This window comes from Mobula birostris, chromosome 6 (assembly GCF_030028105.1).
Source record: "Mobula birostris isolate sMobBir1 chromosome 6, sMobBir1.hap1, whole genome shotgun sequence".
NCBI classification, from domain to species: domain Eukaryota; kingdom Metazoa; phylum Chordata; class Chondrichthyes; order Myliobatiformes; family Myliobatidae; genus Mobula; species Mobula birostris.
Window position 1 is genome coordinate 127,985,327 of NC_092375.1, and position 25,512 is coordinate 128,010,838.

Sequence of the window (25,512 nt, forward strand, 5' to 3'; positions counted from 1 at the left end):
TGTGTCTGTTATACAGTGATGTCCCTGCACTCACCAATTCTTGAGCCATTATACGGTGGCAAGTCTGCAAACGCCAGTACCATTCCTGTTACAGCGAGACACACCTGGACTCTCCACCACTGCACCTGTTTTTCAGCGATTCTGATGTCAATACTGTACCAGTTATATAGCAACAGTCCCACACTCGCTGATGTTGCACCCATGATATAGAGAGAGAACCAGACGAGAGAGAGAGAGAACCAGACGAGAGAGAGAGAGAACGAGAGAGAGAGAACGAGAGAGAGAGAACGAGAGAGAGAGAACGAGAGAGAGAGAACGAGAGAGAGAGAGAGAAAACAACCAGGCTCTTCAATATCGCACTCATTATACAGACTACATGCTGTAAGACTGTGCCTACAATTCAGTAGCAGGTCTGCACCCCCAATACTGCACCTATTTTATAGCGAAGGCCGTGCACTCATTAGTAAAGCACCCATGAAGGACCCCACACTCCTCAGCGATGTGCTGTAACAACAGTGTGGTGCAGAGATGCAGAGTTACTGTAAACTACAAAATAAATGATAGTGCAAAATAAAGGAATAATGAGCTTCCGTGGATTCCTAGACCATTCGGAAATGGAGGGAAGTTATTGTTATACTGTGACAGTCTTGCAGTGACCTTTACGGCACCCATTATAAAAACAGGTTTGTCCACTCCAGTACAGCAGCTGCTACACAGCAGCAGACCAGTGCCCTCGATCACTGCATGTGTTACACCAAGACAGCTCGCTCCAATGCTGCATCAGTTATACAGTAATATTCTCCAAAACTACAGACCAGACCTCTCCAATTCCGCACTTGTTATGCGCCGTTACCCACTCAGTCCAGTTCTACATCCTTCACACAGCGGGAGACCCGTATTGCCCAATGATGCACCCGCTACCCTATCACAGATGCATACTCCAAACGGTGCATCCATTATAGTCACAGACTCAACCCCATCAATACTATAGATTATTCAATGACAGAGCCCAAATTCTTCCATACTGCACCCACTACACTGAACAGACATGCAAGCTCCAATACTGCGCCTACTTACTCATTTATTGAGATAAAACGCAGAAGAGGCCCTTCCTGCCCTCTGAGCCTCTCCGCCCAGCAACCCCCGATTTAGCCCCAGCCTAATCTTGGGACAATTTACAACGAACCATTAACCTACTAACCGGTGGGACTCTGGACTGTGGAAGGGAACTGGAGCACTCTAAGAAACCCATGCACTCTACAGGAAGGGCATACAGATGATCGGAACTGAACTCTGACCCCCCCAAGCTGTAAAAGCATCTCACTAACTGCTATGCTACTATGACCCCCCCCCATTATTACATAGAATCAAGCATGTATTCTCAAATCCTGCACCCATTTATACTGTAATGATCCAATATTTCACCCACTTTGTCAGTGGCAGACACATACCTGCACACGTTGCACCCTGTGACTGACCCTCTCACCCCAACACCGCCCTCCTTTCCATGACTGATGCAGCCTCTCCAGTACTTCACCCATTTTGTCAGTACTGTCCAAAACTCTACTTATTATACACTGACAGACCTGCTCTCCCCAATGCTGTACAGGAACAGACCCATTCTCTCCCAGACTGCACCCATCCTGCTTTCTTCATATTCTGGCGCCATCTGTAAGATCCAGGTTCGATTCCCCACTGCCTGTAAGCAGTTTGTATGTTCTCCCCTGATCGTGTTGGTTCCCTCCGGGTGCTCTGGTTTCCTCCCACATTCCAAAGACATATGGGTTAAGGTTAGTCATGTGGCATCTGTTAGTCTTGCGAGACCATGGATCTGCGCCTGGAAAGTCTCCACTCCAGGGCACAGGCCTGGGCAAGGTTGTATGGAAGACCAGCAGTTGCCCATGCTGCAAGTCTCCCCTCTCCACGACACCAATGTTGTCCAAGGGAAGGGCATTAGGACCCATGCAGCTTGGCACCAGTGTCGTTGCAGAGCAATGTGTGATTAAGTGCCTTGCTCAAGGACACAACACGTTCCCTCGGCTGGGGCTCGAACTCATGACTTTCAGGTCGCTAGTCCAATGCCTTAACCACTTGGCCATGTGCCCAAGGGTAGTGAGTGTGCTTTATTGGTGCTGAAAGCGTGGCAATATTTGCGGGCTGCCCAGCACAATCCTCACTGATTTGATTTGATGAACCCTGTAGTAAAATGCACCGTTTTCAATGTACTGTACATGTGACAAATAAAGCTGATTTTAAAGAAAGTACTGCACTCAGAATTCAGTAACACTCACTCTCCAATACTGCCTCTGCTACATACAGTGACAGTATCGAGCACTCAGTATGCAGTCCTGAACCCAAACTTACCAGGGTTCACCCATGCGTCATGTACTCCGCAGTACTGCCCATCAGCTAGAGTGAAGGTCTGGTATTCTGCAGTACCGCATCCATTATACACTGATGGATCTGAGCTCACCAAATCTGCACCAGTTATCCAATCCTTTACCCATTTGTCAGTGACAGACACCACCTCTCCAATTCTGTACTCTTTTGTCTTTTACAACAGTTTATTCACCAACAAAACACTATACAATAGTCAGGGTTTCATAAACTACAGTCTCAAATTAAAATACGATTATTGCTACATTTGATCCCCTGAGGCTCAATTTCTCAGAAATCCCCTCGTGTACCTATAGATATCACATGGTCCCTCTCCAAGGACACCTACTATGTACAGTGACAAATTGCTACATCCAATGCTGCATGTTCAGTGATGGATCACCAACACGGTACATGCTATACAGAGACAGTCCCTACCTCTCCAATACTACACCTATTAACAGTGAGAGACCTGCACCCTCCAACAACGCCCCCATTCTACAGTATCATAACCACCACACTCTCCAATCCTGCTTTCTGCACAGAGTTCGCACGCACTCCCTGTGAACTGATGAGCTTCCTTTGGCTCCTCCAGAGAGGTGGGATGAAGCAAATCGGTTAACTGGTCGCTGAAAATTGTTCGGCATGAGCATCAGGAACAACACCCTGCTGTCTAACTGAGTGCAACTCACAAGACAGGACTGGGTCAGGCCACTTGACCCACGACGTCATGTACTTGTCTACACCAACGCCTTTTGGACATCATGGGTCTGTATCCATAAGTCTTGGAAATTCCCTCTTAAATACTGATTGTATCAGCTCCCACAACTTTCTCTGGCGGTTTGCTCCAGATTCCAATCTGTGCATAACACTTGCCCATTAAATTCTCTTTAAAATTTCTTCCCTTCACCTTCAACTTGTGCATTCTTATTTTGGACACCCCAATCATAGGAAGAAGATTACCTGCAGTACTTCAGCCTCTCATAATTTTGCACACCTCTGGCAGATCAGCCCTCACCCTCCAATCCAGGCCAACACTCTGGTGAATCTCAATTACGTGCTTCCTGTGGTGCGCTGACCCACCAATGCTCCAAGTGGAGCACAACGAACATTCGGTAAAGTTGTAACATAACATCCCAGTTCTTACGTTCGGTTCCTCTCATGTATCATCTTCCTTCTCCATCCCATCTACCCACATTACCATTTTTAGAGTGGCCCAATATTACTCTGTTCAACATCTCTTCAGGGCCCTATCATTTATGGTGTACATCTTATCTCAATTTGACTTCCCAAATGCACCACTTGCTCTTGTCAGGATTAAATTCCACCTGCCAAAGGTCCACCCAACTCCCCCGCTGACCTATATTCTGCAGAGTCAGTCAACAACCTTAGAATGTACAGCACAGTACAGGTCCTTCAGTCCTCACTGTTGTGCCAACCTTTTAACCTACCCCCAAGATCAATCTAATCCTTCCCTCCCACATAGCAATCCATTTTCCTTTCATCCATGTGCCTTTCTTAAATGTCCCTAATGTACCTGCCTCAGCATCACCGCTGGCTGTGTGCTCCACACACCAACCACTCCCTACATAAAAGAACCCAACTCTCTGCTTTCCTTCAGTCACCTTAAAATCATGCCCTCTCATAATAACTATCTCTACTCTGGGAAAAAGTCACTGGCTGTCCATTCTATGCCTCTTATCATCTTATACGCCTCTATCAAGTCACTCCTCATCACTCCTTCTTCACTTTCTATTTTGCCTCACGTTTCCAGAATTCAACTCAGTTTTCTCTGTTTCAGATGCCATACACACCTTCTATCTACACTGCCCCAGAATTACTCTCTTTCAGCCAACACCACCATCTTCGGTGTAACTTGACATCTCCTGGTCTTCACTCCAGTATAGACATTTCCTTCAGCCTTCCACAGCCCTTGAGATTTTCTCTACCCATTATAACTTGTCTCACTTCTAATCTTCACCAGTTCTAATGGAAAGTCCTTCACAGGAACTATCAGCTCCATTTCTCTCTCTCTCACACACACACACACACACACACACACACACACAGCCACTACCCTTTAAGGGATACAGGTCTTGATAATTGGGTATGTCTGTTGTTTATAATTGTATCCAATCTCTTATGGCACCACGGTTGCTGCCTGACCATTTTGTTCAGTAATAAGCACTGAGCTAAAGACAGTATGGCAGTGTAGTGGCTAGTGTAACACGTTACGGTGCCGCTGCCTGCAAGGAGTTTGTACGCCCTCCTTGTGACCACGTGAGTTTTCTACAGATGCTCTGGTTTCAAACCTTAAACTTCAAAGTAAATTGATTATCAATGTACATGTCACCATATACTACCCCGAGATTCTTTTCCTTGCGGGCATTCATATTGGGTATGAGAGGCACAAGAGAAGTATGAAAAATTTACACACAAGATTGGACAAACAACCAATTCCTCCCACATTCCAAACATGTGAGTCAGTAAGTTGAGGGCATGCTAAACTGGCGCCCCACAGCACACCCTCGATAACACAAACAAAGCATTTCACTCTATGTTTTGACTGACAAACCTTTGTAATCTTCGAAATAAACTCATGATAAGATGATGTTTGGCTGCTCTACATCACAGTGTAATAATCTGATATTAAACTTTAAGAAAGAGAAAAATTATCACCAGCTAAGGTTTCCATCCTGGATAACAGGTTGAGAGAGTGGCAAAAGGGACCAGGAATTGACGGCAAGAGATTTGATACAACTACAAACTACGAGGGATCAAGGCCGTGTCTCCTGAAATGATAAGGGGGGGGGGGTGCGCGTGTGTGTGTGTGTGTGTGTGTGTATATATATATACTCGTATGTGATTAAACACTCTTGGTGTATAATGAAGATGAGAGGCAGGATGAAAGCAAAAACTTAGAGATACCCCACATATTAGCTTAGAAATACAAGTTTCAAAACTATGGATAAGACTAGCAAAAGGGGATGATAGAAGGAACTTGCAGACCGTATTAAGAAGAGCACAAAAGGATTTTGAACAGGGGAAAGAGTGGTGTAGCTGGTAATACTGCTACGTCACATCATGAGCATCCTGACTCCATGTGTGGAGTCTCCCTGTGACCGTGACAATCACTCCCAGGTACACAGTAGCACAACTAACAGAGCTGCTTGCTGCATCACAGCTCCAGCGACCCGGCGCTGTCTGCGCGGAGTTTGCACGTCCCCCCGTGACTGCATGCGTTTTTTTTTTTCAGACGCTCCAATTTGCTCCCGCGTCCCAGGGGTGTGTGGCCACTAGTGCATGGAGGTGAGCAGTAGAAAGCAAGAGGGAGCTGATGGGAGTGTGAGAGGAAATAGTTTAGAGGGAAATGTGGAGTAATGGAATTAATGGAAATTGTTGAAGACCAGTATAGACATGATGGGCCAAATGGCCCCCTTCCCTCTCATACAAGACTTATGAGGAAGATAGTGGCCAAGTGTACCAAGGGCATTCAGATGACAGACAGAGGGGATGGTGGAAATGTAACCTGGATATGTCACTTTATTGAGGAGCACATGAAAGTCTGGCAGTAAAGTACCAGAGTTACAAAGGAAAATAATAAATCAAGAGGAGGAACTAATTGGATTCAAAAGATTAGAAAAGATAATTGAGAAGCTAACCGCATTAAATATAGACAATCTTCCCGGACATGACAGTTTCACCCCTCGGGGATTTTTTTCAAATAGTGAGAAATTGTTAATGCCATATTCATGATGTGTCTATCATTCTCAATTCAAGAATCATCCCCCTTGTTTGCAGTAATACAAATGTCGCTTCAATGTTCAAGGAGAGTTGTGAGAAATGAGGAAAGATAGGACCATTAGTCTAAAAATCAGTTACAAAGAATCTCGTTGAATCTGTTATTAAGGGCAGAGAGACAAATCAGAACAAGCCAGAGGCAAGAAAAAGGGCAGGGACAAACATGATCTGGTTTAAGGATTTAATTTAATTGGTAATTGTTGCTATTGTCACATGTGCTGTGTTACAGTAAAATACTTCGTTTTGCAAGCCACCCATACAGATCATTTCATCATCTCAGTGTATTGAGGCAGGACAAGGGTAAAACAACAGAATGCAGAACACAGTGTTACACTTGCAGAGAAAGTGCAGTGAAGACAGACAATCACGTACAGTTCAAGGCCCATGATGAGGCAGATTATGAAGTCAAGAGTCCACCTTATTGTACTAGGAAACCATTCAATAGTTTTCTAACAGTGGGGCAGAAGCTGACCTTGAATGTGGCAGTACACGCTCTCAAGCTTTTCCATCTACTGCCCGGTCGGAGGAAGGAGAAGTGAGAACGGCCAGGGTGGGAGGGGTTTTTGATCACATTGGCTTTCAGAAGTCAGTCGACAAAATGCCACAGTGAGATGCTGTTACCAAAAGGACAGCAGAGTGTAACAACGAGTAAAGTGCCAGAGAGCTGAGTTTGATCCCAATCGGTGTGGGTGGAGTTTGCACCTTCTCCCTGTGACCACGTGGTTTTCGCTGGATACTCTGGTTCACTCTACATAAAACCGTAAGGTATAGGAGCAAAATTAGGCAATTCGACCCGTGTCTGCTTTGCCATTCGACCATGACTGATTTATTTTCCCTTTCAACCCTGTTCTCCTGCCTTCTCCCCACAGCCTTTGTCACCCTTTCTAACTAAGTACCTCATACACTTCAATGCCAGGATCATTTTTTAAAACTTCCTCTGAACCCTTTCCGGTGCCAAAACATCCTTTCTTAAAAACAGGGCCCAAAACTCTCATAGTACTCCAAATTTTTCAAACCCATGCTGTATAACACTTCAACATTATAGCCTTGCTTTTAAATTCTAGTCCTCTTGAAACATTGCACCTGCCTTCGTTACCAATGACTCAATGGCCAAGTTAACCTTTGGGAATTCTGCACTAGGACTCCCAAGACCCTCTGTACTTCCAATTTCTGAATTTACTCTCTGGTTAGAAAATAGTCTGTGCCTCTGTTCCTGCTGCCACATGAATGAGCATACACTTTCTTACACTGTACTCTACCCGCCGCCTCCTTGCCCATTCTCCAAATCCATGCAAATCTTTCTGCAGACTCCCTGCATCCTCAACACTACCTGCCTCTTCACCTTTCTTTGTGTCATCCACTAACTTGGCCACAAGACAGTCAGTTCTGTCATGCTGATCTTCGACAATCGTATAACGTGAAAATAGTGGACCCAACAGCGACCCCTGTAGAACACCACAAGTCATCGGCAGCCAACCAGAATAGACTCCCTTCATTCCCACTCTTTGCCTCCTGCCAGTCAGCCAATATTCTGTCCATGCTAGTGTCTTTCCTGAAAATGCCATGGGCTCTTAACCTTGTTTAGCAGCCTTGTGTGGCACCTTGTCAAAGGGCTTCTGAAAATCAAAGTAAACTGACTCTCCTTAGGTCTATCCTGCTTGTTATTTCCTCAAAGATTTTTAGCATATTTGTCAGGCCTATTTAATCACGTGTCTCCTCATCCATAATAATGGACTCAAGCATCTTGCCCACCATTAAAATCAAGCCAATTGAACTATAATTTCTGAACTTTCATCTCCCACGTACTTTAAAGAGTGGAGTGACATTTGCAATTTTCCAGTTCTCCAGAACCATTCCAGAATTTAATGGTTCTTGAAAGATCTTTACTAATGCCTCCACAATCACTTCAGCTACCTCTTTCAAAATTCAAGAGTACAGCCAATCTGATCCAGGTGACTTATCCAGCTTCAGATCTTTCAGCTTCCTAAGCATCTTGTTAGTAATAGTGACTATACTCACTTCTGCCCAACACACTCAAATTTCTGGCATGCTGCTGGTGTCTTCCGCAGTGAAGACTGACACAAAGTACTTATTCAGTTAGCCGATCATTTCTTTGTTCCCCATCATCATTTTCCAGCGGTCCGGTTTCCACTCTTACCCCTCTTTATTATTGGCTAGCTTACCTTTATTTCATCTTTTCTCTCCTTATTGTTTTTTCTAGTTGCCTTCTGGTGGTTTATAAAAGCTTCCCAATCTTCTTGCTTCCCTACTAGTTTTAGCTGTACTGTATGCCCTCTTGTTGACTTCCCTTGTCAGCCGCAGTTGCCTCATCCTCCCTCAGCCAGCACTGGGATCAAACTCAGCCCACTGGCTTGATCATTCAGCATGAACTCGATGGGCTGAAGGGCCTGGTTCTGAACTGTGTCTCTCTATGCCAAAATTAGGGGATGGGAATTTGAAGATCAGATACAGAATTTGCTATGGAGACAAGAAAGAAAACAGAGATTATCACTTTATGCTCACATTAGTGAAGTGTGGCCAGTGGATCCCCGGAGATCAACCTTGGGCCTCACCTAGTACAATTGTGAGCGACTGGAGTGATGGAGCAGAGAACTGTGTACACAAGTTTCTGTCTTGTAGAGCATCAGGGGACACAATAAGAAAGTGTCAATGGAAGCAGAACACAGTAAACAGACATGGACAGAGTAAGCCAGCGGGTAAAGTCCCTTCAGAACAGAGATGGGCAGGAATCTCTTTAACCAGAGAGCAGTGAATCTGTGGAATTCACTGCCACAGATGCTGCGGAGGCCAAGTCATTGGGTATATTTATAGCAGAGGGTGATAGGTATTAATTAGTAAGGGTGACAAATGTTACGGGAAGGCGGCAGGAGAATGGGGTTGAGAGGGAAAATAAATCAGCCATGGTCAAGTGATGGACCTATGTCTTATAGTCTTAAAACACTGCAGGCACAGTCCCTTTGGCCCAGATGAGATCTTTTACCAATTGGTCGCTTTCAGCCTCAGTGGGGCAGGAATGAAAAAAAAGAGTTGGACACTATGTTACTACAGCTGTGCAAGGTTGAGCTAGACCATGAAAGCTACAGATTCTGAAAATCTGAACTCAATGCAGAAACACTCAGCAGGTCAGGCAGCATCTGCGAAGAGAACAACTGAGTCAACGTTGCAGCGGGAAGACCCTTCCTCAGAAATGCGAATGGCAGGAAGCATCTCAGGAAGGACAAACTGATATAGGTGAGTGAAGGCCAACAGGAAAATAGCAGAACAACCTGCAAAGCCCAGGTTAGGTGCAATGCCACAGCTGAATGGCCTAAAAAGAGAAGGGAGGAAGGAAACTCCCTTCCCCATGGTGAGGTGGTCGAGCACGAGGGGACAGGATGCTGCACAGAGCCAGGCGCTCCAAAGGGAATGGCAGGAAGCACATTTTCCCCTACTGTGGGGGACAAAAGCTGCATCCCTCCCCCGGAAACTACCGGTCAATTGAACACTGCAGGCCAGCATTCACTAGGACTTATTTCAGTAATGGCATCAAGGCAGTTTTCCTCCCCGTCTCCAATGGTAGAACAGATTGGAGAGAACACAGAACATTACAGCAGACTACAGGCCCTTCGGCCCACAATGCTGTGCTAGCATAATGTAAAATCAATCTAATCTCCTCCTATGCTTAGTAGACCTACACACACCAGTGCTGTACCCGTCGTGAGAGATCTGCTGCAATTGTGGCGAGACCTGCCTGACAGAAGGCATGCCTGCACCAAGCATAATTGTTCCATTAGCATCCCCCCCCCCCAAGTCAATGAGAGCACAGAGTAAAGAAAAACACCCAGTCATTGTACAATGCTGTTGGAATCTAACTGACAGCTCAGCACTCAATACCTTGTCAAGCTGCACTCTCGTCCAGTTCAGGGTCCACAGAGATTAGAGCATTAAAACCATCCATTTTTAAATAGCGCTGTCCACACAGCCAATCAGACACAAAGAAAAACAAGTTTCACATTGGGACTTGGCACCCGGCCCAACAGATGATTTTGCTTCAGCTGAGGCTGCATGGGGAGCACTCTTCTCCCACTCTTGTCCAAGTCAGTGGGCCAGTTTCAATTCCCATTCCAGCTTTGAGCACTCAAAATACATTACGAGGCTCGAGGTTCTCTTCTGGAACGTAAACTCAGTGCGAAATAGCACCCCACCTTCAATCAAGATGCACTGCAACCCTTGTACTCCACGCCAAATTTAACAAATCACATAACTTGCCAAACCAGTTTGTCTCAGAACTGGCTGTCAATGAGAATTTCCAGCATCTTCTTTTTTCTCCCCCAAAGTTCCTGCACTTACCGTGCTCTCTATCGCACAATATTAGCACGGTTTTCACATTCTCTTCCAACTTCATTCATTCAGCTTCCCTCCCACAGACAGATCAGCTATCATCTCTCTCAGACAGAACCAATTATGTCACCTGGAAGAACCTGATTCCCACTAATAAACATATTCCCTTTGCTCTCTCTACAACTTAAAGCATGCTTTCTCATTTCCCCAGACCTGACAAAGGGTCAGATATGACACACTAACCCTAGTTCTCTCTCCTTAGATGCTGCCTGACCTGTTCAGCATTTCCACTGTTCTCTGCTTTCACTTCAGAGCTTCATAATCTGCATATTTTTTAAAAAATATTTTTCCTTTAATCCTCCCCTACTTCCAATAAGAAGTTAAATTAAGGCCTGAATTTTTAGATGGACACGACCAAGTCCGCCATATTACTTCAAAGAGTTCCAAAATGTCTTCCCCACATCTTGGCTAATGACTGTTTTTCAAATAATAGTAATGCACATTAATCATCATCACGTTGCTGCTTATTGTAACTTTGAGTGTAAAATGGTTGCCATGGTTACTACACTTTAACTTCCTTCATTTGGTGGGACACACTCAGGTGGTGAAAGCTTTTTTTTTAAAAAAAACACAATACATCACCAGCCAACATTTAACTTTCAACCAACATCACTACAACAGATTATTCCATGAATGTCATTTGGTCGGCCAAACTGTTACTTGGACTGCCACATCAGATTACACAATCTCCTTCCCCAGTCTGAACTGGATGAAAGTAGAGGGCATGTGTGAAGCTGCTCACCAACTTAAACCCTGCACCACAACCAGCCAGTGAGAAACCCGGCTGACACACACAAAGTACAGAAGGGACTCAGCATCCACCAGCTCAGTGTCGATAAAGGATCTTGGTCAAAACGTCGACTGTTTAATTCTCTCTGTAGATGCTGCCTGACCTGCTGAGTTCCTCCAGCATTTTGTGTGTGTAACTCTGGATTTCCAGCATCTGCGGGATCTCTTGTGTTTGAGATGCCAGGCTGATGACTTCCCAACCCCTACCACCACCTGAGGCTGCCCCTAATTTTTGCCCGCGCTTAACTAGAGGAGTCAAGATCAGCATCAGGGTCAATATTTTTCCCACTCAGCCTCACCGGCACAGACCAGGAGTGAAATCGGAGAGCACAGCCCAGCCAGAGCACTGGAAGAAGACAAGGGCAGAAGGCAGCTGTTAGCCCCTGCCATGCTGTCTCTGGAGGAGTTCTGCCACCCTCCCGCAATCTATTGCCACCTCTGACTCGTTTCCCTTCCAAATGCAGATCCCCCTCCCCACATCCACCAGCTGTGCATGCCAGAGCAGGACTTGTGAGAGAAATATCCAAGCTGCTGTCATTCTGTTTAAGCTAATGAGCTTTCTTCTGGGGTAGGGGAGGAAAAATCACCAAAAGATAAATACCTAAATCGCTATTTGACTGACTGATTCTCTATCTCCCAGTTAAGCCCAACACAGACAAAACAGCAAGAGAATAGAGCCAAGTGGCACAGGTCCAGCTCAGCGGCAGTTGTGGCTACACTGGTGCCAAAAATGTATTTAGTTCTTCAATTAGGTGACTGGCCCTATTCATCTATTATGATTGGGATAGCTAATTAATGTTGCTGCTGGGGAAGGTCGTCCCGTTACCGTTCAGAGCTTGTAACAAACACACCCTCCACAACAAAAGGAATCACCGTGAGCCTGTGATGCTCCAGTGGACCTCAACAGGTTGGTTGATGACCCTTTGAAGAACAATCCACCAGTCTGTCTTGTCCAGGGATCCTCTCTGAGTAACTGCAGTTAAAGAGCCACAAGGGAGCCCCTCCTCTACCTCCCCATTTGGAATGCGCATGCACAAAACCGGGACCAGCGGCCTAGCTCACCGAGGGCCTCCCCTGACAGGCCCCCCATCTTTCAGATCAGATACTAACCCGTCTGTCTCCCTGCAAACACAAGGCTCTCAGAATATTTAAAAACGCAAACACGAGGAATTCTGCAGATGCTGGAAATTCGAGCAACACACATCAAAGTTGCTGGTGAACGCAGCAGGCCAGGCAGCATCTCTAGGAAGAGGTACAGTCGACGTATCAGGCAGAGAATCTCTAGGAAGAGGTATAGTCGACATCGACTGTACCTCTTCCTAGAGATGCTGCCTGGCCTGCTGCGTTCGCCAGCAACTTTGATGTGTGTTGCTCTCAGAGTATTCTGAGGAAGAACAGGAAATCTCTTCCTGATAGCCAGTATTCATCTCTGGACCAACATCACCAAGACAGATAAACTGGTCAATGTTAACAATGATTGGTCGTGGGAGACTGCTGTGCATAAACCGGCAGCTTCAGATCCTAACTTATAATAGTGACTACACTTCAAAAAAAATACTTGTTTGCCCCCAAAGTGTTTGGGAAGGTTATGAAAGGTGTCCGGGAATTCAGATAGGCTACAGACTCAAACAACTACAGCTCGAACCTGAAAGGCTTGGATAGAGTGGACGTGGAGAGAACGTTTCGAGTAGAGGGAGAACCTAGGACCAGAGGGCACAGCCTCAGAGTACAAGGTGCCCCTTTTGAACAGGGATGAGGAGGAATTTCTTTAGCCAGAAAGTGGTGAATCTGTGGGATTCACTGCCACGGGGAGCTTTGATGGCCAAGTCATTGGGAATATTTAAAGCAGAAGCTGATAAACTCTTGATTATTAAGTACATTGGGAAAAGAAGGATTGAGAAGGATAATAAATCAGCCATGATCGATTGGAGGAGAGGACTCGACGGGCCGGATGGCCTGTGCCTTTCCGTTTTATAGGTCAGCACTGCCACTTGGAATTTACTTTCTGGAGCATGCTTGATGGAGCAAAGATGACAGAGAATGGAACTGCCGCTTCAGAGACCCAGTGACCCAGGCTCAATCCCAAGGCAAGTCCTGAGTGGAGTTCAGTCATAATCCCCATGACTGCCTGGGTTCCCTCCCACATCCCACGGATGTGCAGATTGGGCAGCTTGTTGGCAGCTCCAAGTAGCCCCCTGGTCTGAGGGTGAATTCGGTGGAGATGGCAGGGAGTGTTGGAATTTGATGGGATTGTGGGGAGAAGAAAAATGGGATTAGTGCACACTTAATGGTCAGTGAGGACCAAGAGGACTGGAAGGCCAGTTTCCCTGCAGTACAACCATGACTGACAACTAGAGAGAGGTTAATGAGTATTGGAAGCAAAACACTTCAGGAGTTGGTTATGTGTTGGAGTTGAAAAAGAATTGTTGGCTCATCTTAAATTCTTTTGACAGCCTTCTTCACCCTCATAGGTTGAAAGGTCAAGTTCCAGTTGAATGAGAGATATATTTGTTCTGTATATAATTTTCCATTGGCATGAAATGGGGCAGGAAAGGAAAGTGAGAGCAAGATGGGAAAGAATAGCATGGAGACAGAGAGAGAGGGAGCGAGACCGACATTTTTCATTGAGAGTCTTTCCAAATCAAGGCTAAAAATCATTGGGCAAGCACAAAATTGGAATGCCAAAGACCATTCAATCAAGCCTTCTTAATTCTGCACCTTAATTCCACTTACCCGCTATTTCTTCAAGTTATTAGACCTAATGAAAATCATTCGCCTTCCAATAATTTCCAAGCGCCCCACCATCGGAGAATAATCCCCGATTTCCAATATTTTGCCGTACTGCCTAATTTAATTCTGGAATGACTTCTTCTAATCATCGCGCTCCCCCCACCGCAGAGGAAAGAGTCTCTAGCCTAGTCTTATTTATCATTTTAAGGACCTCATTTAGATCATCCCAATTAATCAGAGGAACAGACCCTGCAATTTAACCCCCGTTTTAGATTTAATCCAATCCAAAAAATATATGTAACATTACGTCCCCTTTTTTTCCCCATCTCAAACCTAAGCAGTTAAATTTTATGGATTAAAAACGACAACCAATTATCAAAGAGATGCGGCATACAGACAGGGACTTGCCGAGACCGTACATGCCACGAGGCTCCTTAAAAAGTCAAAACGCCACATTCATTCCTCGCAAAATTGCTTACGCGAGCCCTCAAACAAAAAAATAACAGCAACCTTCTGAAATCTACGTCCCTGTGACTCTAGCCGGCCCTGCCGTAGAACGCTGTTCTAAAATGTTGCAATGACAAAAAAAACATTATCAGGAATTGGTTCCAACACCGACGAGACATGCTGTGTGATATCGCACTCAAAGCTGGACAGGTAAAACCTACTAGTGTAAATGGACATCTTAGCAACGCAAGAAACTCCATTGTGTAGCGCCGAGGTTATAAATGACATTGTAAATGACGAATAGCTAGAATCCCTTTTTAGTAACGTCTACCCGATAATTAAACCTACAGCACGTTTATTAGATAGAATCTTATTACATTAACCACCGGTAACTCGCATTTCATTAATCAGCATTGTATTAGATTGCCTCGGCCATTAACAGGTGAAACAGAAAATGTTACAAATCTGCCACTTAATCAGGTATTGTTATTTATTTTCGCTGAGGTCAATAAGGCTGCTGTGAAATTCTCCCCTATTTTAATGATGTGTAAACTCTGGCCAGTTTCATCAATATCTCACTAAGTCAGAGGGAGAGACGGAATAAGAATGTCCCCGATTCAATGCGGGGGGGGGGATGACTGAAAATAACAATTAGTGAGAAAGAAATGAGTTGCTGACTAACTAGCACCAACGATTAAAATTGCTTTGTATGAGGGCAGTAAGGATATCTCACGAGGTCACCAAATAAAGAAAAAAAATCAGACGGGGAAGAACACTTGCAGATTTTAAATTACTGTCACAGAAAAACTGAGGGGCTTCTCTATTGTTATTTTACTCCGTTGTCTGCAGAAGAGATGAAAACACATCGCATTTCTTCAAATAGAGAGAGAAAAAAACAAATGATCCCATTTTGCATTAATGTTCCTCAGCCAATGACTTATCTGTAATAAAATGCACAGGGCTGCCGGAGTTGCATACGCAATACATTCAATTGATTTCCAAGTACGGCGTTCTTACATTTAAAATATGCCTTACAACTCCATCAGAAGAGAAAGGGTCGTCTTAATGACAATTGCCTTTATTCTTTCATTTGGGGAGTCAGTGATATTTCTTCTCGCTCTCCACAACGAAGAGACACATCACCTTAAGAGCTGTGCCCAGCCAGATGGCGTCCCCCTCCCCTTCCCCTTCCCCGGAGCCTGTATAATAATATTTTAAAACATTCACCTGCTGCCAGTTTTCTTCTAAAGAAGGCTGCGAAGAGAAATAACCAGTGTCGTGGACAAGTTGCAGCTCCTGGAATATACTGTAATTCGCCAGAACATCCATGATGATGGAGAGATGGGGAGGGGAGGGGTCTAGGGGAGGGGGGAGAGAAAGGAAAGGGAAAGGGAAAGAGAAAGGGATGGGAGGGGGAAGGGAAAGATAAGGGGGTGATTATTGATGACAATGAAGAGCAGATCGGATCCCTCTGCAATTAGCACCCAAAAGGCAGCCAGTCTTTGTTTATCCAAGCAATGCAAAGCAAACCTCTCTAAAAAGAATAGATTGGAAAGTCAATGTCTTTGATTGCAAGCTTTCTGCAGCCTCCGATGCTTCCAGATCTTTGGACAAAAATGAACTCAGAGGGACATGTGATGTCCATGTATTTCCGCATTGGCGATGCTTCTCCTTAGCAATCCTTGCTTTATTTTCTCTCTTTCTCTGCCTCTTTAGCAGAACGCACCACTGGGCTGCAACGCGAAGGGGGAGACGAGCAGGGGGGAAAACACAGTAACGGCCAGCTGAGAGAATAGTAAGCAGCGCCTGTCAATCAAAGCGCAGGCCTGCTCCGTAAAAGGGCAACGTGCGCTGATGTCACTGCCGACCAATGGGAGAGCCGCAGAGGGAGTGAGTCATCGCCTTCTCCCACCCGGGGTGCAGCGGCGACTCAAACGCGCCTGCTGATTGGCTGTCAGTGGGGCTCCCTGCTCTCTTATTTGGTATTGCAAGGGAAGTTATTTTTAGAGCACTATATAAAAGCTGCAACAGGGTTCAGCTGACCAGAGAGCGATGGTTAGCGTGTTGGAGGGATGTGTAGTAGTAACTTCTGCAACCTTGTCCCGCAAACGGTTTCTAAAATTGGAAACTAGGCGACAAGTCAGGCAGTATCTTAAAAAAAAAAGGAGGTAAATAAAGATAATGTAACTTTTTTCTAGTGGCTCTCCCGAACTATGAGCTGGGCTGAGACGCTTCTTTATATATCGAAGTTGCATCACCATTATTGCCCCATCTGTGCTGCAGGGCTGATGCTTTGGAATTTTTCAGGGGTTAGTCAATGCGGCCGCCTGCTGATAATTAAAGCAATATTGAATTCCTCATCCCCACGCACTAATCTGATCACATAGTTTATAAAAACCGTCATTATTTCAATGGGAGTCTTTGCTCACAGTGACAATTTGTGGGGTTTTTTTGTTTTTGACTAGAACCTTTTAGTTGTCCGGGCTAACAATGTATTCATGCTCTTCTTCTTCTTTGAGTTTTTATGGCAGTTGGCATCCACATTGTTGCATTACTGCCATGTATTCATGCTCTGCCTCCCCAGCCCATGTTAACATGCAGTTAAGCACCATTTACTCTTCCCGTGACCACTTTTGAGTTTTGATAGGATCAGACTGTGTGGATCAAAGAGCTGAATTCCTTAGGGTAAGTGAGAGTGATGCCAAGCTATCACCTGATTGAGTGCCATATCAAGGCACGCTGGCCAAACTGAATACAGTCATAGTCATACTTTATTGATCCTGGGGGAAGTTGTTTTTTGTTACAGTTACACCATAAATAATAGTAATAGAACCATAAATAGTTAAATAGTAATATGTAAATTATGCTAGTAAATTATGAAATAAGTCCAGGACCAGCCTATCGGCTCAGGGTGTCTGACCTTCCAAGGGAGGAGTTGTAAGGTTTGATGGCCACAGGCAGGAATGACTTCCTATGACACTCAGTGCTGCATCCTGGTGAAATGAGTCTCTGGCTGAATGTACTCCTGTGCCCACCCAGTACATTATGTAGTGGATGGGAGACATTGACCAAGATGGCATGCAACTTAGACAGCATCCTCTTTTGAGACACCACCGTGAGAGAGTCCAGTTCCATCCCTACAACATCACTGGCCTTACGAATGAGTTTGTTGATTCTGTTGGTGTCTGCTACCCTCAGCCTGCTGCCCCAGCACACAACAGCAAACATGATAGCACTGGCCACCACAGACTCGTAGAACATCCTCAGCATCATCCGGCAGATGTTAAAGGACCTTAGTCTCCTCAGGAAATAGAGATGGCTCTGACCCTTCTTGTAGACAGCCTCAGTGTTCTTAGACCAGTCCAGTTTATTGTCAATTCGTATCCCCAGGTATTTGTAATCCTCCACCATGTGGGTGTAAGGAAAAACAAATACTCCAATTGTTAGAGTCATACCTCACGGGAAACGTGGTTATGGTTGTTGGAGGTTATGTATCCCAACTTTAGGTCATCAGTGCAGGAATCCACTAAGGTGATATAAGAGGCCCAACCATCTACAGTTGGCCCTTACAACAATCTTCCTTCCATCATGAAGTCAGAGGATGAGCATTTGTTTGAGATTGCACAGTTCAATTCCACTTGCAAATAAAATCCTGGGCAGCACAGGCTGATGCATAGCATGTACTGTATTACTATCTGTGCCAGGCAATGACCATTGTCATCAAGTGACAGATCACTGACCCTTGACATGACACCACCATTTCTCAGTACTCCAGCATTAATATTGACCATCCTGTTGCCTCCGCAGATATTCTTCGACCCACTGATTTCCTCCAGCAGTGTGTTTTTGATCCAGGGTCCAGAGTTGGTGGCCTCTTGTGTCTCAATTAAAAAATAGCTTTATATGTCACACATACAGTGAAAGGTGTCACTTTGTGTCAAATCAAGCAGTGACGATTGCTCTGGGCATCCCCCTTCCAGCACCAACACAGTACGCCCACAACTCACTAACCCCAACCATACGTCTTTGGAACGTGGTAGGAAACCGGAACACCCAGAGCAGGGTCTTGAGACATAGCTAAGCCAGGTGATGAGGATGGATCTCCATGCTTGCATGCGATTAGTGAACCAAATGAGTTTTTACAGTCTGGCGGACACACTTACTGAGGCTAGTTTTTAAATTTTGTTTCATTAGCTGAATTTAAATTCTCCAGTCCTGCAAAGAAATTTGTACTTATGTCTCTGGATTGATTGCTGAGGTATCTACAGTCCAGTTCAATGACTTCAGCTAGTTTGACACTCTATCCAATTCACCGGAAGATGTATACTCTCAGAACCAGTCAGCCTGCATCTGTATTACCTCTCCAGTCCACATCATCAGTGACACTCCCAGGTCGAAGGGGAATGATCACTGCATGGAGACAGATGTGAAAGCACAGAGGAATATCTGGAGAAATTTCTGGAATGCTGGTTCGCTGCCGCTGTTACTGGGCGATCCAGAATCTCTGGAAGGAAGACCTGAAAATCCCCGGCTTTGCCTGCTGTTGGTGACGGAGATTGAGGTCGAATCGTTCGGACAGAGATAGCGCTCAGTACTCGGTGTCAGGAGCTGATCGGAGGCTCGAAGTTTTCGGACGACTCAGAGTCGGACTGTGGTTGGGCATGGCAGGGAGAGTTTTCTTCTTTCTCCCGTCTGCGTGAGATGTGGGACTTTGGACTTTTTTACTGTGCCATGGCCTGTTCTTCATCAAGTTATAGTATTGTTGCACTGTTGTAACTATATGTTATAATTATGTGGTTTTTGTTAGTTTTTCGGACTTGGTCTGTCCTATATTTTTGTGATATCACACCGGAGGAATATTGTATCATTTCTTAATGCATACATTACCAAATGACAATAAAAGAGGACTGAGTGTCCTCATAATCTAATCTAATCTAATCTAATCTAATCTAATCTAATGATATATTGTTCCATATGCAATTTCTCAGTTAAGGATGTAGCCCATGCCCAGAAGCAACAGGTCCTGGACCATTTTAAGGCCAGGGCCGATCCATACTAAATAACAATCTGTCCAGCATATATATCAGCCAATGACTATTTTCAACAAGAGAACATTGAACTGGCTGTCCTGTGTACAATGGCAGCATCAGCACCTATTTCACCTCCCACTACTTCTACTACAGATCCTGACATTCACCAGATTAACTAAATCTCTTCTGCCTGTACATGATCCACATTCACACGTGCCTAGAGAAAAGCCTTTTAAACACAATTTTATTTGTTTCCACCACCACTACAGACTGTCTGTTCCAGGCCCCCACCACTCTCTGTGTAAAAAACTTGCCTCGCACATCTCCTCAACATCTCACCTTCAATATATGTCTGCTTCCCAGAGTATTTAATATCTCTACCCTGGGAAAAAAGATTCTCAATGTTTTCACTATCCACACCTCTTATAATTGTATAAACTTCTATCAGGTCTCTCCACAGCCTCCGATGCTTCAGAGAAACCAGTACAAGTTTGTCTAATCCCTTCTTATAGTTCAGACAGTCTAACCCAGGCAACATCTTTTTATACCCATTTTGTCCCCTCTCCAAAGGTTCCACATTCTTCCTGTAATGGGGTCCCCAACCTCTTCTATCCGTTCCATCTAACCCAGGCAATATCCTTTTAAATCTCTTCTGTGCCCCCTCCAAAGCCTCCACATGCTTCCTGCAATGAGTTGACCAGAACACACAATATTCCAAGTGCGGCCTAATCAAATTTTTATATACTGCAACATTACTTCCTTGCCCTGACCTAAGAAGACAGGCGTGCCACACGCCTTTTTTACCACCCTACCTGCTTGCCTGGCCACTTCCAGGGAGCTATGAACTCAAACTCCAAGATCTCCCTACACATCAATGTTGTTAAGGGTCCTGCCACTAACTTTCCCTTGCATTTGACCGCCGGAATGCAACCCTTCGCCCTCGCCCAGATTAAACCACTAATCCCAACCCCCACCCCCAACTCTGACAAAGCTTCAGAGATTGTGCAGAAGAGATTTACTAGGCTGCTGCCTGCACTGAAGGGCCGGTCTTATGTGGATAGTTTGAGTGAGCTAGGGCTATTCTGTTTGGAGAGGAGAAGGATGAGATGTCACTTGGTAGAGGTGTACAAGATGATAAGGGGCATGGATTCAGCTGGACAGTCAGACTTTTTCCTAAGGCAGAAATGGCTAGTGTGAAGGATATAATGTTGCAGTGATTGGAAGGAAGTATAGAGCGACATTTCAAAGGCAAACCTTTTACACGGAGTGCTAGGTGCGTGGAATGCACTGCCAGGAGTGGTGGTAGAGGCAGGTACAATAGGCACATTCAAGAGACTCTGAAGGAGGTACATGGATGAAAGAAAAATGGAGGGCGATGTGGAAGGGAAGGGTTAAGCTGATCTTGGAGTAGGTTAAAAGATCAGTACAAGATCATGGGCTGAAGGGCCTGTTCTACGTTCTAATACTCAAGGATCTGATCAGCACGCAGGACCAAACAGCCTACCTTCATAACAAATAAAATTAACACGTCAAAGCAAACTATGGTATGTTCAATTGCAATCAGGCGATGTACGTTCACCTTTGTGTGTTCGCGTAGTGTTTGTCTTTCAAGTATTTTTATTGGCTAGAATGTCTCCGATAACTAGAGTGTGGTTAGGTGAAGAACTCTTAGTGGGCCTTGAGAGTTTACTGCAGTATTCAGACATGGGCTATCTTCTTCTGGTATTGCTATGGGCACTGAGATGTCAGCTATCAGGTAGGCTACGAAGGCTGCACCTACAAGTGTGGCACACTTCCATGGGGAAAGCAATGGACAGATTCTGTGCTAACCCCCTGCAAGGCCAGAGCTGGAGTCCTCCATTCTCTGTGGTGCCTGCCAAAGCACCAAACGGTACATTTCCGTCTAAATGTGCAATGTGCAATTTATAGTAATTTGTAATAAATAGTATGTACCACTAGACAGTCAATATAACATAGATATACAGTTGTATCAGCATGAATTAATCAGTCTGATTGCCTGGCGGAAGAAGCTGTCCTGGAGCCTGTTGGTCCTGGCTTTTTTGCTTTGGTATCATTTCCCGGATGGCAGCAGCTGGAACAGTTTGTGGTCGGGGTGACTCAGGTCTCCAATGATCCTTCAGGCCCTTTTTACACACCTGTCTTTGTAAATGTCCTGAATGGTGGGAAGTTCACATCTACAGATGCTCTGGGCTGTCCGCACCACTCTCTGCAGAGTCCTGCGATTGAGGGAAGTACAGTTCCCATACCAGGCAGTGATGTGGCCAGTCAGGATGCTCTCAATTGTGCCCCTGTAGAAAGTTCTTAGGATTTGGGGGTCCATACCAAACTTCCTCAACCGTCTGAGGGGAAAGAGATGTTGTTGTGCCTTTTTCACCACACAGCTGGTGTGTACAGACCACGTGAAATCCTCGGTGATGTGTATGGCGACGAACTTAAAGCTGTTCACCCTCTCAACCCCAGATCCATTGATGTCAAATAGGGTTAGCCTGTCTCCATTCCTCCTGCAGTCCAAATCCAGTTCCTTTGTTTTTGCGATATTGAGGAAGAGGTTGTTTTCTTGACACCACTGTGTCAGAGAGATGGCTTCTTCTCTGTAGGCTGCCTCATTATTATTCGAGATTAGGCCAATGGGTGCAGTATCATCAGCAAATTTAATTAGCAGATTGGAGCTGTGGGTGGCGACAAAGTCATGGGTCTACAGAGAGTAAAGGAGAGGGCTTAGGACAAAGCCCTGAAGGGCTCCTGTGTTGAGGGGCAGAGGTGAGGGAGCCCACTCTTACCACCTGCCAGCGATCTGACAGGAAGTTCAGGATCCAGCTGCACAAAGCAGGGTGAAGGCCTAGGTCTCTGAGCTTCTTGCGGGTGTGAATTGGGATGATGTTTTTGCAGGGAAATGTACTATGGACATGTGATCGATGTTTAGAGATCTCTTGCAGGATGTTAGGGATAAATTTGTCCCGGTGAGGAAGATAAAGAATGGGAGGGTGAAGGAACCATGGGTGACAAGTGAGGGGGAAAATCTAGTTAGGTGGAAGAAGGCAGCATACATGAGGTTTAGGAAGCAAAGATCAGTTGGGTCTATTGAGGAATATAGGGAAGCAAGAAAGGAACTTAAGAAGGGACTGAGAAGAGCAAGAAGGGGGCATGAGAAGGCCTTGGCGAGTAGGGTAAAGGAAAACCCCAAGGCATTCTTCAATTATGTGAAGAAAAAAAGGATGACAGGAGTGAAGGTAGGACCGATTAGAGATAAAGGTGGGAAGATGTGCCTGGAGGCTGTGGAAGTGAGCGAGGTCCTCAATGAATACTTCTCTTCGGTATTCACCAATGAGAGGGAACTTGATGATGGTGAGGACAATATGAGTGAGGTTGATGTTCTGGAGCATGTTGATATTAAGTTAGAGGAGGTGTTGGAGTTGTTAAAATACATTAGGACAGATAAGTCCCCGGGGCCTGAGGGAATATTCCCCAGGCTGCTTCACGAGGCAAGAGAAGAGATTGCTGAGCCTCTGGCTAGGATCTTTGTGTCCTCATTGTCCACGGGAATGGTACCGGAGGATTGGAGGGAGGCGAATGTTGTCCCCTTGTTCAAAAAAGGTAGCAGGGATAGTACGGGTAATTATAGACCAGTGAGCCTTACGTCTGTGGTGGGAAAGCTGTTGGAAAAGATTTTTAGAGATAGGATCTATAGGCATTTAGAGAATCATGGTCTGATCAGGGACAGTCAGCATGGCATTGTGAAGGGCAGATCGTGTCTAACAAGCCTGATAGAGTTCTTTGAGGAGGTGACCAGGCATGTAGATGAGGGTAGTGCAGTGGATGTGATCTATATGGATTTTAGTAAGACATTTGACAAGGTTCCACATGGTAGGCTTATTCAGAAAGTTAGAAGGCATGGGATCCAGGGAAGTTTGGCCAGGTGGATTCAGAATTGGCTTGCCTGCAGAAGGCAGAGGGTGGTGGTGGAGGGAGTACATTCAGATTGGAGGATTGTGACTAGTGGTGTCCCACAAGGATCTGTTCTGGGACCTCTATTTTTCGTGATTTTTATTAACGACCTGGATGTGGGGGTAGAAGGGTGGGTTGGCAAGTTTGCAGACGACACAAAGGTTGGTGATGTTGTAGATAGTGTAGAGGATTGTCAAAGATTGCAGAGAGACATTGATAGGATGCAAAAGTGGGCTGAGAAGTGGCAGGTGGAGTTCAACCCGGAGAAGTGTGAGGTGGTACACTTTGGAAGGACAAACTCCAAGGCAGAGTACAAAGTAAATTGCAGGATACTTGGTAGTGTGGAGGAGCAGAGGGATCTCAGGGTACGTCCGCAGATCCCTGAAAGTTGCCTCACAGGTGGTAGGGTAGTTAAGAAAGCTTATGGGGTGTTAGCTTTCATAAGTCGAGGGACAGAGTTTAAGAGTCACGATGTAATGATGCAGCTCTATAAAACTCTGGTTAGGCTACACTTGGAGTACTGTGTCCAGTTCTGGTCTCCTCACTATAGGAAGGATGTGGAAGCATTGGAAAGGGTACAGAGGAGATTTACCAGGATGCTGCCTGGTTTAGAGAGTATGCATTATGATCAGAGATTAAGGGAGCTAGGGCTTTACTCTTTGGAGAGAAGGAGGATAAGAGGAGATGTGATAGAGGTGTACAAGATAATAAGAGGAATAGATAGAGTGGATAGCCAGCGCCTCTTCCCCATGGCACCACTGCTCAATACAAGAGGACATGGCTTTAAGGTAAGGGGTGGGAAGTTCAAGGGGGATATTAGAAGAAGGTTTTTTAACTCAGAGAGTGGTTGGTGCATGGAATACACTGCCTGAGTCAGATACACTAGTGAAGTTTAAGAGACTACTAGACAGGTATATGGAGGAATTTAAGGTGGGAGGTTATATGGGAGGCAGGGTTTGAGGGTTGGCACAACATTGTGGGCCGAAGGGCCTGTACTGTGCTGTACTATTCTATGTTCTATGTTCTATGTTCTTGTTGAACCTGGAGGGAATTATGGTGTTGAGTGCTGAACTGTAGTCCGAGAACAGCATTCTCATATAAGCATCCCTCTGTGTAGAGTGTGTAGAGCTGTGGCTATTGCGTTATCTGTCGATTGGTTGTGTCGGTAGGTGAATTGTAGGGGGTACAGTTTGGGTGCTAGCAAGCTGCAGATGTAGTCCATGACCAGCCTCTCAAAGCATTTGCTTGTTATTGAGGTGAGTGTGACAGTGCGCCAGTTGTTCAGACATGTTGCCTTGTTCTTTTAAGGGACAGGAACAACGGTGGATGTTTTGAAGCAGGAGGGCACTCTACACTGGGAGAGGTAGAGGTTAAAAATGTCTGTAAATACACCTGCCAGTTGTGCTGTGCACACTCTGAGTACCCGGCCTGGGATATCGTCTGGTCCGACAGCCTTGCGACTGTCCACTCGTTGGAAACACCTGTGTACTTTTCCTTGAAGGAAAATAAAGAAATGCAATAAAATTTATGAAAAAAAAACAAATCATAAACAAAGACTGACAAATAATCAATGTGTAAAATAAATAAATAATACTAAGAATGTGAATTGTAGAGTCCTTGAAAGTGAGTGTGTAGGTTGTGGAATCATTTCAGAGTTGTGACGTGTGAAGTTATTCCTGCTGGTCCGGGAGCCCTTTGGTGTAGGGTAATAATTGTTCCTGAAACTCGTGGTGTGGGACCTAATGCTCCTCTGCCTCCTGCCCGATGGTAGGAGCCTGGTACCAGTGGTGTACCTGGTTGGGCCACTGCCTCACAGCACTAGAGAGCCAGGTTCAGTCATTTCCTCTCGTGCCATCTGGGTAGAACTTGCTTGTTCTCCCTTTCACTGCACGGGTTTCATCCCACATCCCAAAGACATGCAGATTGGTGTGGCAGTGAGCCATTGTAAATTACCCTTAGTGTGCAAGTGAGT

General features: G+C 45.3%; 1 protein-coding gene across 1 annotated transcript in view; it reads right to left on the minus strand.

Moving 5' to 3' along the window:
• Positions 1-16,346, minus strand: part of klf7b (Kruppel like factor 7b) — a 71,976-nt gene extending 55,630 nt beyond the window's left edge. The window contains exon 1 of the mRNA XM_072261255.1: positions 15,772-16,346. Within this exon, the coding sequence (XP_072117356.1) occupies positions 15,772-15,873 (102 nt within the window). The 5' untranslated portion in view covers positions 15,874-16,346. The remainder of the gene's footprint in view (positions 1-15,771) is intronic.
• Positions 16,347-25,512: the final 9,166 nt, after the last annotated feature.